The sequence below is a fragment of the Anas acuta genome, chromosome 4, assembly GCF_963932015.1.
Source record: "Anas acuta chromosome 4, bAnaAcu1.1, whole genome shotgun sequence".
In the NCBI taxonomy this organism is placed as follows: Eukaryota; Metazoa; Chordata; class Aves; order Anseriformes; family Anatidae; genus Anas; species Anas acuta.
In genome coordinates this window covers 15594689-15609341 of record NC_088982.1, presented here as the reverse complement: position 1 = coordinate 15609341, position 14653 = coordinate 15594689, and the positions used below count along the sequence as shown (strand labels likewise).

General features: G+C 43.2%; 1 protein-coding gene across 2 annotated transcripts in view; it reads right to left on the bottom strand.

Annotated features, from left to right (window-relative positions):
* LOC137855625 (ADP-ribosyl cyclase/cyclic ADP-ribose hydrolase 2-like) overlaps window positions 1-14653 on the bottom strand; it is a 52585-nt gene that overhangs the window by 4425 nt on the left and 33507 nt on the right. For both annotated transcript variants that reach the window (XM_068679948.1, XM_068679949.1), the window contains exons 9-13: window positions 5407-5539; window positions 4727-4862; window positions 3994-4076; window positions 2168-2244; window positions 1376-1468 (exon numbers count right to left, since the gene is read on the bottom strand). In XM_068679948.1, coding sequence (XP_068536049.1) covers window positions 1376-1468; window positions 2168-2244; window positions 3994-4076; window positions 4727-4862; window positions 5407-5539 — 522 coding nt within the window. The remainder of the gene's footprint in view (window positions 1-1375; window positions 1469-2167; window positions 2245-3993; window positions 4077-4726; window positions 4863-5406; window positions 5540-14653) is intronic.

The window sequence follows — 14653 nt, the reverse complement described above, 5'->3', positions numbered from 1 at the left end:
ACAATCTGAAGATAAGAGGAATAAAATATTCTTGGAGTTACCCTTCCTCTTCCTTGGAAGTAAGTTGACAATAAACTGTTGTGAACTTGGCACAGGAGGAGGATGTGTCAGGAGGGCTGGCAGGGCACCAGCTTGTTGAAGCTGTTGAGAAGCAGGAATGTGATAGCTTTGCTGATGCTGGGAAATCATGGCAAAAAGGATCAAGTGCCATGTACAGGGGAACTCATGCACAGATTACATATACTTTTCTTCAGCAAAACTCTGTGCAGGGGGTCATCAGAATGGGACACCAGAATATGTCTGGCATGCTGAGCACATGGTAGATGCGTGCCTGTGACAGACACATCAGGTTGTTTGGCAGAGGAACACTCCTGGTGTCAGTGCTTATATTAGGGGAGGGCTTGCAATGCTGGAGCTGGCACTGTCTGGCAGTGGGACTGCCTGAGCATGGGGCTCTGTGGGGTCCATACTCATTCCTGAGACCACCACAGGCTCCTTCCTGAAAACATTTTCTCAAAACTGGTGCCTCTGGCATGTGGGGTTAACAGGAGAAACCATAGCAGTGCATTTTAACCATGTGAACCACAGAACCATGAAGACAGTCAAAGGCACTGAACCTCATGCTCAGTGCTTGAAATGTGACAGCTCTGCAAGGAATCTGAACAGGATGAAAAAGGTCACTCAGAAAGGCTCAGGTGTGATTTGAGGTCATTGGCCTGGTATCAGTAATTCGATGATAAGTGTTTCAACTACAGATTTATTATTAAAAATGACAATCACAGAATCATTTAGGTTGGAGGGGATGACTTGAGATCATCTAGTGCAACCACTGTCAGCTAGAACAAGTTGCCCAGGACCCAGCTGGGTTTTTAGTATGTCCACAGATGGAGACTCTGTAACCTCTCTGGGAAACCTGTTCCAGTGTTTGAAATTACTTTGTCAAAATGGCTCTGGTCACCTGATCAGCATATTTATACTATTTCTGTGGGGGAAAAAAAAAAAAAAAAAAAAAAGTAGAAAAAAAAAGGTATCTTCCAGCTGTTCACCCTTGTAAATTTAACCTGCTCCATGCCTTAACTGCTGCACCCATAATAATGGTCTGTAGAGCTCAGTGGATTTGGAGTAATATGGAGTTATGGAATTTAAATGTCATGGAACTGTTTTAAAGCAAGAAGAATATAATTGTATCTTAGATGTAAGCGACCAGCTGTAACTATGAAAATACAAAAGAAAACAACACTAAAAGTTTTATTCTTTCCTGTAAAGCAAGCAGCTAGGAGACTGAATGCAAAGCAGTTTCTCTGAGCAGGTTTAAGACAGTGTCACTGTTAGGACAGTCACTCACCCCTAGTCGTTTTGTATTAGAGTGGTTTACCTTTGGGGTCCACCGATGTCATGCATAACCCAAATCTGTATTTCAGAGACTTTATCTGGATTTAAGTTAAAGACCTCAATACTTCCAAAAATGCTGTAAGAATGGGACATGAAACATTCTTAGTTAGCTAAGTAAGAAGTTCAGAGTATGTTCCCCTACTACCACCACTTAGTGCTGCTGTCAACCCCAGTGAAAGAATGTTGTATTTTTACTGGATTTTCATAAACTATTTAATTACTTTGTTTTCCCCATTTTCTCCCCATTTTTATTTCACTTTCACGAGATCTTCTGAAACTGTCTGTAGACAGAAACAAGATAAAGTTTTTTCGTCTTCAGTGTCTTTTCTCCTGTTAGTTTTATTGGCTACGGGTTTGGTTTAATGCAAGGAAAATGAATGTGGCTGTTGTCCTGACCAGCATAGCCTTCATCTTTCTGTATTATTCAAGACTACCCTTCCTTCAGCTAACATGAGGAAGCAGTCTGGAGAGGAAAATCCCAATCAGATCATAAGCAGCTAGAAGTGTGTCACTCCTATGAGTGTACAAACCCAGATTAAGTGTAATAAAGCTTCTTTGTGCAGTAAAATCATACTGGAGATCTGACCCATATACCATCAGAAGGATTTTGGTTAGAGACACTCTATAGAAGGAGTTAAGTGAATAAGTTCTACATCAACCAACAGCTTAGATCCCTGTATAAGTTCACCGAAATCCCACCTGCACTAGGACTTGCTGACAAAGATCTGCTGACCAGCATGCACGCCCAATAGAAATTTGGATGCCGAGTAACTACCTGCTGCTTCTGAAAGCTCCGGCTTCTATCGATCCATTAAGCATCACCTGAACCACACCACATGCTGCTTCTGCAAACTAAACAGAACAAATGGATATTACAATCTGGCATTGCAGGCAGTGCCACATCAAAATTCTTAGCTAGTAGAGAGTAGTCTAACTTCAATGTCATCAGAATGAACTGACGCGAGTAGAGGATCTGGCCAAGGTTCTTACAAATGTCCATGCAAACACAAGCCTCTAAACACTATGGCAATACTGCCATAAAGCTGCATTAACCAGGCATAAATTGGCAATCCGAGCTTGCATGGGACGGTATAACAACTTTGCTGCCACGATTTTCAGTTTTTAAGGAGGGATGCAGCTTTCCAGACCACCGGCAGCTGCAGCTGTCTGACGGGGCTGCTTGTTCCCTCAGCAATGTGCAGAAAGCCTCAGGCTGCCTTAACTCGAGCATTGAGGACGAGCCAGAACAGAGCTACCGCAAGTTTAAGGACATGCAAAGCATGAAGTACTTGTTGCTTTGTGACTCACACTCTGTGTGCTTTTGCGGCTTGGGATTTTTCCCTACAGTGGTTTTAGTAAAGCTCATCACCAAGTTTTGTTTGATTTTTAAATTACTGGATCATCTAATCACTGTTCTTTCATTCTTTAAAACTTGTGTCCAAATATTTTAAGACTATTAGGTTACAACATAAAGAACCCACAGTACTCCAGATACATAATCCATTGGTGGAATAAATTAATTTTTAAAAGCTTAATATAGAATGACTGTTCTTATCAAATCCTCCAATTCTTCTTACTTATAAACAATGTGGCTCAAGCCCAGCTCTCAAGAGTTACAGAAAAGTTTAATTATGTGTACCTTCCCAATGTAATAAGTATGAGTTTCAGTAGATCTTAAATTTATTTAGAGTAGAAAGCTTGTAGTTGAGCAAGCCTGACTCTGTATGGTGGTTTTTCCCTCCCAGACTCTGGAACTGTACATCAAAACTGTTTTGAGCTCGGAAAATTTAAGTACACTAGTTTACCTAGAAAACAATATTTTACAGTGAGTAGACTTTTTCTTATGTACATGAGAGCTGAAGAATACATTGAGCTTGTTCTGCACCTGGAAAGTCAGCTATTAATAGTCATATCAAGGCTAAAATCTTTAGAGACATGTAAAATTAAACTGATCCAGGAGAATATTCTTTTTTCTGGCAGGTGTGAAATGAGCACTCTGTAAAGTGCTGATTCAACAAAGCCAGGCAAACTGCTTAACTCAGACTAGCAAGGTCTCATGCATGTGACTGGAGCTGGCACGTGCATATGGATGGGCACAGTACAGGAACCTTGGACGGTAACACTGTGGGAAGATGTCCTCTTCAGGCTTATGCTGGGAAAGTGCAAGGGGACTCTTGGTCACTTGGCAAACTCCTGTGCCAATCTGGGAGCTGCTCTCAACACTACCAAGCTCTAAGATATTGTATTTTAGCAGTTTGGGCCCTGTGATTTAATTGAGAGGGTTAGCATTATTACCGTAAGTCTTATTTGTAAAGCTCCAGCTGTCTGCCACGCATTGTTCCAGACACTGGCATACAGCCTCTGTCCACAATAAGAATGCCCAAGCTCTGATGACAACTCCGGTCCGACTTATATAAAATATGGGACTTTGGAAATACAGATTTCCAAACCTACACTTTCTGGCACCTAATGCTAAATTCCCTTTGAACTTTTAATATTCCACTTTTTAAGTCCAATCTGCAAACTCAGATTTTTGACAGTGCCAGCAAGTTAGTGCCTTTCAACATCCTCAGGCTACGGGAGGTTTATTCTAGATCTTACCCTCTTGGAAGCTGTTTTCCAGAATACAGAGCCAGGGTTGCTCTCACATTCACTCCGTTTTGGACAAGATTCGTAGTTGATTCCTGAGAAAAAGTACAATTATTTATAGAATAGCTAAGACTAGAGTGAGTATTGTTATGACATTAATACAGCTTTGAAAGATGTACCCCCAGTCAAAGCAAGATGGCTACATGAGGAAATGGCTCTAGAAGGAAAGAAAATTTGCATGTGTTCGAAGGTCTTCCTCTTTACTCAGACATGTCTCAGTGAGACAGCTGGAGGCCCAGTATGCAAATAATTCTCAGAAATCTGAGCAAGGAAAACAATTTCTACACATGACAAACAGGTCGGCTCTTGGCAAATACTTTCTGATCGTGTTGAAAAATTAAAATTTGCCCAACTTTTCCTGTAATTCCAGCCCAGTTTAGAACTTGCTAGCCTTAAGCACTGAACCAGGAATCGTGTGGGCAGCAGAAACCCAGGGTCCCTCCATACTACCCGATCACTGTGACTAGCTTATGGCCAGAACCCCTTTGAATGGGATTCTTATTTTGCAGTTTATCCTACTGAATTTTAAAAGAAAAATTAAAAAAAAAAATAAAAAGCTTTTAAAATAAATTATAAGAAAAGACAATGTGAAAAGGGACTGTGTCTAAGTCTAGATATACAAGAGAAAAGAATAATCTAGAATTCTAGTACTCATATTAGGTTTGCAAAAAATAGGACTTGTTACCTGGGGCCGAAGGGTCTCCACACCACGAAACACCATCAAACATATAACCCAGCAAGGTGTCCTCCAAGGTTAGGAAACCGTGACTGGATTTTGTGTAACGATGTGCGAGGTCGTTTGTCTTGCTCCAAAACAGTGACTGTGAAATAAGGTACAATGAGCAATAAGTGATACTTATACTAGAGCTGGTCAGGACATTTTCCTGGAGAAAAACAAGAAGTTTTCATGTTAGTGATGGAGTTTTAGTTTTTTACTGAAATGCTGCAAGTTCCCATTAGCAGGTCAGTTCTTCTTTCTGCAGTCCTTGCTCCCATTTCCAGAATTTTTGGGGTAGTTATTTTTCATGGAAATGGATGTGCTCAACCTCAAAAGTATTTTGAAAGGAAAGTTCTGAGTAGTTCACATAGCATATATATGCAATTTGTTGTATGCTTCTGAACTACAGATGGAAGAGCAGCTTTTTGGAAGCAGTGTCTCTCTACCAGCAGGGTTGTGTGCTCCTTACAGAGAACAGGGATTAAGCTCTGTAGCCTAACCAGGATGACCCTGGCAAAAATATCAGTCTTGTCAACCTACAAACATCCCCAGTTACTACAGAAAAGATCCATTGCTCAGAGCACTGGGCAGCTATGTTGTTTCACAGCAATCCCCCTTGTGTAGCCTGCCCAGAGCCATGTCCTTACCTTGTTGCAGGGTATGGGATGACTTGCCAACTCCATTAAAGGCTGATAATCTTCTGCGGTAGTGTTACAGGGATTCTTGTAAATGAACGCATATTTTAACGATTCCCATATTTTTAGGCAATCCGTATCTCTGCTGAAATATAAAAACATAGTTAATTAGTATTTATGAGTATTTATGATCGTGAAAGGATCTCCTGTTGCATTTAAACACTATGGATAGATTCTAAAAGAGTTCTGATCATGCTCAGGCATCACCACATGTATTATGCATTAAAAAGTAGAGTATCTTCAGTGAATTGAGCATAAACCAAGGAATGAGCAGTTGTAAAACATCTCTCCCCTGCATTTTGTATTACTGATTATTGCAATACCTGAATGCCTTCTGTGTTTTTGTCCCTTAAGAGAGTGGTGCTAATAACTAGGAGATCAAATTTCTTGATTATTCATACTAAATCATGAGATGAATGTGGCAGAATATAGCAAAATGTGCCTATGAGCTTCCTTACTGAGTATTTGACCCTACCGAAACAGTATCTAAAGTTTTATCTAAAACGTAAGAAGAGGTCTGGGTATTTTGGACCTGGTATTTTCACTTATGGGGAGCTTGCACCTATGGACTCTACTGGAGCCACAGGTGATTTGCACCAATACAGGTGAGATCTGAATCAGGTGCTAGATCCTCCAGTGGATTTTTTTCAGTCTCTTTGTGATGTTCCACCGTGTTACCAGCTCTGCTCTTTCTGTTCTCCCTGGTGTGAACCAGGAATCCCCCTGAATTTACATGTACATGGGAAGAACCAGTGCAAGCCAGGACACAACCACCACACCTCGGTCTACATTAACTTCTTAGCATGTTGCTTCACCAGCCCTGGAAATAAAGCATGTCTCTGCTGATGGAAACAGAACTCCTTTTTGTAACACCGAGAGGAAATTGGTTGTACGCTGCTGACAAGAAGTCCCCTCTCTGCACCGAAGTAGCTCCACACTCCCTTGAAGCTGCAGCATCTAAGGTGTGGGACTGCTCAGGACGTCTGCTTTCTTGTGCTTGTGGGAATGAATGAAAACTTTAGTTTAAGATTTTTAGGTAATTCCTAACTATTGTCTGCCTACTATGTGTTTTCCAGGCTGAGCCCATGGGTACAGGTCGTGCTGCTGCAAATTCAGGCCCATTTTGAAAGCCAGCCCCTGGTAGTGACAGCCACCCAGCCATTCTGCAGCTCTCTTCCCTGTTCTTTATCTAAATTCCAGAAGTTGACTGCATCATCCCACTGTCAGCATGCTTGAACAGAGCTGTTCTGGCTACCCGAGACTCATTCTCTCTTTCTTCACTATTTGTAATCAGCTCCCAGGATGTTCCCACTGAAAGCTGGCTGAACAATGGCCTTTGTCTGTTGTGCAGACACAGATGTCTTGTAGAAGTAGCAGGGATCAGTTAGTTGGTGACACACAGCTGCAGGCTTCATTTCCTGCTGGCATTCGGGTAACAGGTAGGATGTGGAATTTGATTAGTCTTATAAATAGTCCTGAAGGGATTAAAAAAATAGTTCGGTGGTGGTTCATTGAGGATTTCAGAGTATTTTACAAGTTAATCGTCACTACAGTTGTGTGAACTCATTCCCACTGATCCCGATTGCCATTGAGTGCCTGTTTGAGCATCGGAGGGGTGAAGGAAAGCAGGCAGCTGAGCCTAGCCTGTGGGACCCAGAACCCCTTCTCAGCTCCCAGCCCTTTCCTTGCTGTGCTGGGATGTGTCTGCATGTCAATGCTCTTCCTCCCTAAACCTTATGGAGAAGAAACATCACACACAGAGAAGGTCAGAGGCTGTTTGGATGTGTCCAGAAGAGCTACAGCACCACCTCGCAGTGGCAATGCCTCTCCTCAACATGCAGTGGGGGCCTGGGCCAGTATCACACCAGCAAGGACCACAAAGGACCCACAAGGATCCACAGCAAGGCGTGAAATCTGACAGATAAAGCAGTGCTACGAGCCACAGCTGGTCACCTGGCCATTTATTCTTTCATACGGCAAAGTTTTGCAAGCTGGGTTTCAGTAGACAAAATATTTCTCAAGGAACCACCAGAAACCCTGGGTTTGATCCCAAAGGCAGAGAGGCAAATAACAGATATATTACAGAGCGTTTCTGCTCCTGGCTCTAGCGATGACCACGAGAAGCACGAAGCAATAACCATGGAGGTGATGCTCGATCCAGCCCAGACAGCTTGCTGACCCCTGAGCCCGAAGCACGGCTTTCCCAGCACTGCAGCCCCCCCAGCTCAGCACTCGGTGCCGTGCGTGGCTGCCCCGATGGCTGGGAGAAGGGCGTAACAACAAACCTGGCAGAGCTGAGCGAAGGTAGGTGTAATGGCACAGCGGTGGCAGGGCTCAGCCTTCACATGAGGGAAGCTCTTCTGCAGCTGGTAGTGAACGGTAAGGCATGAAATGGACTTTTATATAAACTCGGCCAGTTCAGCTTTGCTTTGCAAGTCACACCATGCAACTCCCAAGTAAAAAAAAAAAACAACACAAAACTATAAAACCTAAAGAGTATTTCATTTTCACTACCCTTGCACATCACTGTATGTATTTTTACATCTTAATAAAAATAAGTGATTGGTTTGCTTTTGGAAGGCCATTTCTCATACAAAATACACAGAACCTGTACGTAAACATGTATACCAAATACAGGTTTTACCTCACATCTCAAGAGTTTTGACTACACAGTGTTTTGGCTTTGTCTGATACACAACAGGCACTGAGAGAGTTTTATGATTTGTTAATCCCAGCTCCAGGAAGAGATGGAATTCCTTCCAGCCTCACTGCTGATAGAGATGAGAGAAATAAAGAAAGACTTTCATCCCTGGAAGTCTTTAAAAGACGTTTAGATGTAGAGCTTAGGGATATGGTTTAGTGGGGACTGTTAGGTCAGAGGTTGGACTCGATGATCTTGAGGTCTCTTCCAACCTAGAAATTCTGTGATTCTGTGATTCTGTGAAAATATGTGCCTGGAGTATGGTACTTAACTCCACTTAACTGAGAAAAGAGGCAGGCAAGTGTTCAGGCTTGACACAGCAAAAGATGTTGAGATGCTCCTGTGATGCCTGGTGTCGTGGGGAACTGGCATGTAACTGGCTGAAAGCTACTGAACTTGCACTTTCAGGTGGAGCAGAAAAAGGAAAACCTCAGAAAGTGATGGCTGTGATAGAATGTGATAGGGCTGCTTAGGAATTTTCTAAGCATTTTCTTTATCAGGAAAGTCCTGATCCAGCACATCTAAGACTATCATGTCAGTGATACCCTCACTGGGAAGCTCTCTCAATGGATTCATTTCCTTTTCTGTCTGCTAAAGAAGAAAGGAAGGGTGAGCGCGAGTACCAGGAGCCCATGGGGAAAGTGCTCATGTACCACCCTGCTGCAGGACTCACATGCTTTTTCTGTTTTGGGAGGTTTCTTGTGTGTTTTGGATTGCATTTTTATTAATTCTGCGTCAAGCAAATATCCTATCTTTATGTATTTATGTTTGTGTAATGAATTTCTTCCCTCAAGGCCAACTTTGTTTATACTGAATTTTTTAAGGCCTTTATTCTGTTACAGAATCTGAAAAATTTAAGCTGAGTTCAGTAACAGATAAAATAAATATACAATAATTGTATGTGTATTTTTCCCCAATTTTTTTAAATGAATATAGCTTGGGAAATGCTGGTAAATGTGAAATAATAATAATTAACAGGGAACACCATGAAAGCTGCTGTGAGCTCAGGAACTGCCCCTGTAGCCCTTTCTCTGGAAAGCAGTGACTGCAGAACTGGGCCTTGGGAGCTTTTGCAGGCGAGGGTCTGCATCCTGTACTGAGTACAGCAAGAAACGAGAGCTGAGGTACCAATGCACAACACCATTATAGCTCCATTTCCTTCTAAAATCCTAATGTTACGTATATGGCAAAGCATATCCTGCATTTTCCTTGTATTTGGGTAGAAGCTGCATTTTCTTCCAAGGATTTTTTCTATCCATTTACTTTTTTTATGAACACCATATTAATTTATCAAAAGGAAGCTTGGGCCAAGAATATTTCCATTAGCAGCTGTCCCAGCAGCCAAACTTTAATGCGTGTATTATAAAACTGGACAGCTTCTGCATCACTGTCTCCTGCATGTAAGTACATCGGCCTGGCTAACCTTGAGAGAGCACTCTTGCACTTAAAGGAATAGGATGGCATCGAGAAATCTCAATTAATATAGAACTTTTATTTTCTTTACTGTGCAATTGTATTTTACATTGTTTTTTAACTGGACATGACAGAGCAAATTCATCTGCAATTGAAATTGATTTAATTGGTGTAATAACAGGGGTGAGTTTCATCCCTGGTGACTTCAGTTACAGCACGAACAACATCTCGTTTTCAGTTCAGCACTGGATGCTAAAAACATCCCATGAAGGGCAGTGTTTCCTTGAGCTGTGTTGCCCCCAGTTTTTCTCTCAAAAATTTGAGAGAGGTGCTTAAAGTGCAAGACCCATACTAAACCCCGTAGGTGTTGCTTATTAAACCCCGTGTGGCCTTGTATGTGCCCTCACCCCAGAGCCCTCCTCATTTGCTACCACTGCCAGCTGAAATAATAATGCGGGTATGCACCTGAGTGCTTAGAAACTTGGCTCTTTAACAAGTCAGTGAGAAGTTGTGGTTGTAACAAAGCTCCTGAACTCCATCAGAACGGTCCACACCGTGCTCCAAGTGTAAGGTATCATCTTCACCTGTGAAAGACTGAAACCCAGGTGTTTCAGAAGGAGACTGCACACCTATGGAACTAAATGCAGTATTTCTGCATCAGACTTTGCCTACTTATCTGTTTCCCTGCCTCTTTTAGGTGACTCACAGCAGCTGGAGACGGTATGCAATTTATATGTTTATATTCAGTTTATTTTATCATGTGAGCTTATGAGTAGCTATGCCTACGTGGTCAGAAATCATGCAAAATATGCCTTTGTCATGTAAGTCAGGCCTGTGTAACCCCGAATCCTTTTGCTTCTTTTTTTTTTTTTTTCCCTAAATATTTTAGGGCTGCCCCTTCCCTTCCTGCAGCCTCACCATGTCCCATTTTATGGAGTCGCTGCAAATCCCAGCCCAGGCAGCTATGGTTGGACTCTCCTGCACACAGCCTCCTGCAGACAAGGAGCTGAGGCAGGGTGCACACTGCCATCCAGCGGGAGAACTCGGTGGACTCTCTGGAGCAGCTCCATCCAACTGGGCACATCTGCAGATGCCTGAGCCAGAAAACAGGTACGTGCATACATGGGATCAGATTCCTTACTCCTGTTCGAGCATCTAAAGTCTCCCAGCAGATATCTTGGTGCTAAAAATTAGGCAAATGGGAATTGCGAAAGGTCAGCCCGTGTACTGTCAGAGCTGGGGATGTGAGGAGGCTACCACCTGCTGCTTTTAGCACTGGGATAACACCAAAGGGGAAAAATTACCACGGGAAAGAATGAAGGAAAAAATCATGGCAGAGCTACCAACCTCAAAGCTTTCAATGACCACTAGCATCCCACTGCCCACTCAGCTTAATTATAATTGTCTGTCACCAGAATGCTGACAGTTATTGCTGTTTTTTAATATGAGAATGACACAAGGTGTTTTTTGTTTGTTTGTTTGCTTGCTTTTTTGGCAGCTTGATCTTGTAAGTATTGCTCTCTGTTAATTAAACAGCCCAAAAGCTGGTAAAGAAAGCAATGCAGAAACTGCCTGGAGATAGAGACAGGCATCCAAAACCTTGCCTTAGAAAGATGACACCTGGAAAGGCTGCCTCGAGGCAGAGCAACTGTCCCCACAGCAGAGGTGGGGAGCCGAGAGGTCTGGAAGAAGAAGTGCAAGCTGAGATCTCTCCTGGGCGTACCTCAGGGCTGGGTAGGTTCATGGACACGGACTGGGAACAAACGAGGGCTCCTTGTCATCCCAGCCCTTCCTTCTGGCAGGAAAGAGAAGGCTGCAAGGGCAGCTGAACGTGTGGCTTTGGTTTGTCACTCCTGCATTGTTTTTGCTCCTGGACAACACAGCGCCTTGCAACCCTTCCTGAAAGTGCTGGGTCAAGAGGTGGCAGCTATAACCAATGAAAAGTTCATCTACACATATATTTTTTTACCAGTCAGATTTCAGCCTTCCCAGGTGAAAAAACAGACTGTTTAAGCAGGTGGTGTTTTCAGCGATGCTTAATAGGCTGGATGCAGTCTCTAGAAAAACTGAAGTCTTACCTGGCCTGCATTTTGTCAGAGGGCTGCAGTTACTCTACAGTTTAAGTTTCCAAGTGAAAGCCATGCCATCAACAGATACAGAACCAACAAATTTAAGCTGGGAGCTTACCTCTTGATTAGAAAGCATATTTTCAGTATTGCTTTAATATTAATCTTGGAAAAACACTTCTTTTTGGATCTAAATAAAAGTAAGTGACAGCAGGGAAACACTCAATGGTTTAACGCAGCTGCAGAACTGTTTCCTGTGACGTGTATTTCTAGTACATTGGGGTTTTTATAGCCCTAAAACTGCTGGGATGTGGCATAAATGCAGTAAGTCAGGAGAATTCCCTGCCTTAGGGGTGGCACGCGTCAGCAGGACAAGGACAAGGGCACAAACCAGACTTAGTGTAACACTGAGTAAGCTCCTTGGTAATACCTTACTTCGCTGTCATCTCCCGGGAAGACAGACTGCATAGCCCGCATCTCTTTTTACTCTTGAGGAAGCTCTCTACTTGACCCCAGAAAGGAAAAGCATGTAATCCTCTTATCTCAACATATATAAACAAACGGGTGTTTCCCCACAGTGCTCTGAGATGTCCCACAGCTCTGCACCACACCTTGGCAGTGACAGCTGAACCACGCCATCAGGAAGCCACCCCCAGGCCTGGCTCTTCCCACTGGCAGCTCTAAGGTGTACAGATCCCAAGCACAGTGCTGGGAGGGAACAAGGTTTCCCTTTCATCAACAGCGAGGTCTTAGATGCTAACCTCAGATCTCAACAGCACTGCTGTACAAGTACGTTGATGATGGCCCTGGAGAAAAGACACTGAAAGACGACAAGAAAACCCAAATGGAGCCCTAATTTATAGCCCTGAATAGTCACCCTGAATAGAAACTTGCCTTAAACAGCAGGACACAAAGTGCTAACAAACACCTTTTTGTGCCTGCTACATGATAGATCCCAGTTCCCCAGGAAAGCTCAGCAGGCCGTGTTTCAGTGCAAGCACACCTCTGACCAAGATTTGAGCAGTTGCTAACCTTTGTAATGATTTCATCTCAGTTCCCCAGAAAGGGTCAAAGTCACTCCCGTACAAGTTTGGGAAAAGCAAGTGTAGCAGATCTTGTTATAAATACTGAGGGCTGGAAGAAATGAAACAGAAGAAATGAAAAACCGAACTACAACAACAGCTAACAGAGAGCAGATATTAAAGGCAACACATTTGCGTACGAAATAGGAAGGGAAATACTAAAAGCATATGCCAAAGCACTGTAAGAAATCTTCCTTCTTATCCATTTTCATGTTGGCCACCTTAACACTGAGGGACAAAACAGAAGTACCAACAGATACCAACACCACTGCTGCTACAGAGGAGCCAAGCTGTTTCTTTTCCTATTTACCTCACTGACCTCTTGAAAGCCTAAAAGCATTATCAAAGGAATCGAAGAATAGGAGGGCACCCCTTAACATAAGGCATGTTTTCTTAACAAAAAAAAAGAAAAATCTCAGGTGAGTTTGAATGTAATGTCATGGCTACATCAAATAAAGCTCAGAGTATTTGTGACATTGAGCCAAATCATAGCTGTTGTGAAGTGCCATGCTCGACATAGAAGTGTTAAAAGTCAGCAAACAAACGCAAGGAAATTAAATTAAAAATGCTGAGCAAGACGTGAAGGCATAACACAAAAGTAAGCATACAAAAAAAAAACCTGCTCTTGAGAAGAAAGGATGGTGCTAGTGCGATAGTATCTCACACAAAATCACGGTGCCATGTGTTTTTTTTTGGCAAAATATATCAGCATCTCCACAGCCTGCAAAGGAATGGAAAGGAACAATGCATCCATGCTCATACAGTCAGAAGGCAAAGCTCTCCTGAGCGTGCGCCAGCTTCTACTAAATTTAATGGAACTACAGACTGTGAAAATTTGTTATAAGGGGGATTTGTGGCCAAGTTTAGGAACATTATTTTTCCAATTGTATGTGAGGGGGATGCCTATGCTGTATGTCCACACAGCATTTCATGAAACTTTCCATTTGCATCTCCATCACAGGGCTTTGCATCTCAGGCGTGCAGAGATGGCTGGGTCTACACAGCCACATACACTACCTACATGGCTCCTGGTCCACGTCCCTGCTGCTCTCTCACTGGCAGAGGTCAGACAAGAAATGAGCTGGCTTGTCTCTAGCCATTTTGTAGTAGCAGGTGCTTGCAGGCTTGGCTTGGTTGAATCAGAGATGGGTAAGTGATGGCAGATCTGGAGGTGAGGTAGCGCTATCTGGGAATGACGGATTTCCTGAACTGCAGATGTAAGGTGAGTTTACTTACAGACTGAAAAAGAAGCATTGCTTGTGTCTCCCAGATCATGACCCCCTTACAGATAATGTTTCTTACCCCTTCCTTCACAAGGTCACAAAGTGCTAATTGCATCTGAGCTCAGCCTGCCAATTCAAAGGGGCAAATCAAACCGGTGGGCTTCACAGCAAAAGGTTTTACGCTACCCCTGTAATTACCTGTTCTCCCCCAGCAAGCAAAAAGGTGCAAAGCTCCTCAAGAACATCTGCTGAGCTCAGGGTGATGCTGCTCTGCCCAGCTGTAAGAGCCAGGCTGCAGAGCACGGTGCCACAACGCAGGATCTGCACCAGCTGCTAGAAAACCATTCTGATTTCACCAGAGCTGCATCCCTGGCAATTTAAATGTGTATTCTGTGAAAACTGGAGTTTGAGAATTGCGTGTAGGTAGCCAGAAGAGGGAGCCTGTCTTCCTGGGAAAGAGGACACGAAGCAACTTGAGGTCAAATCCCTTCCTCAGCCAGAACTGCCTTTGGCTGTTTCTCAGACGAAACTACAATGCATACCAGTGGCCGTGGCGGACAAGCATGGGAATTCTGCAAGAGTTGTGGAAACAGAGTTTGCATCTGTTGTTAATGCTGAAAAAAACAGAACTACCAAGCTGTGACAGACTATTGCTTTAGCTGTGCCTTTTGGCAGCAGCCAGTATTTTCAGGGAAGCTGAAGAGAAATACTAGT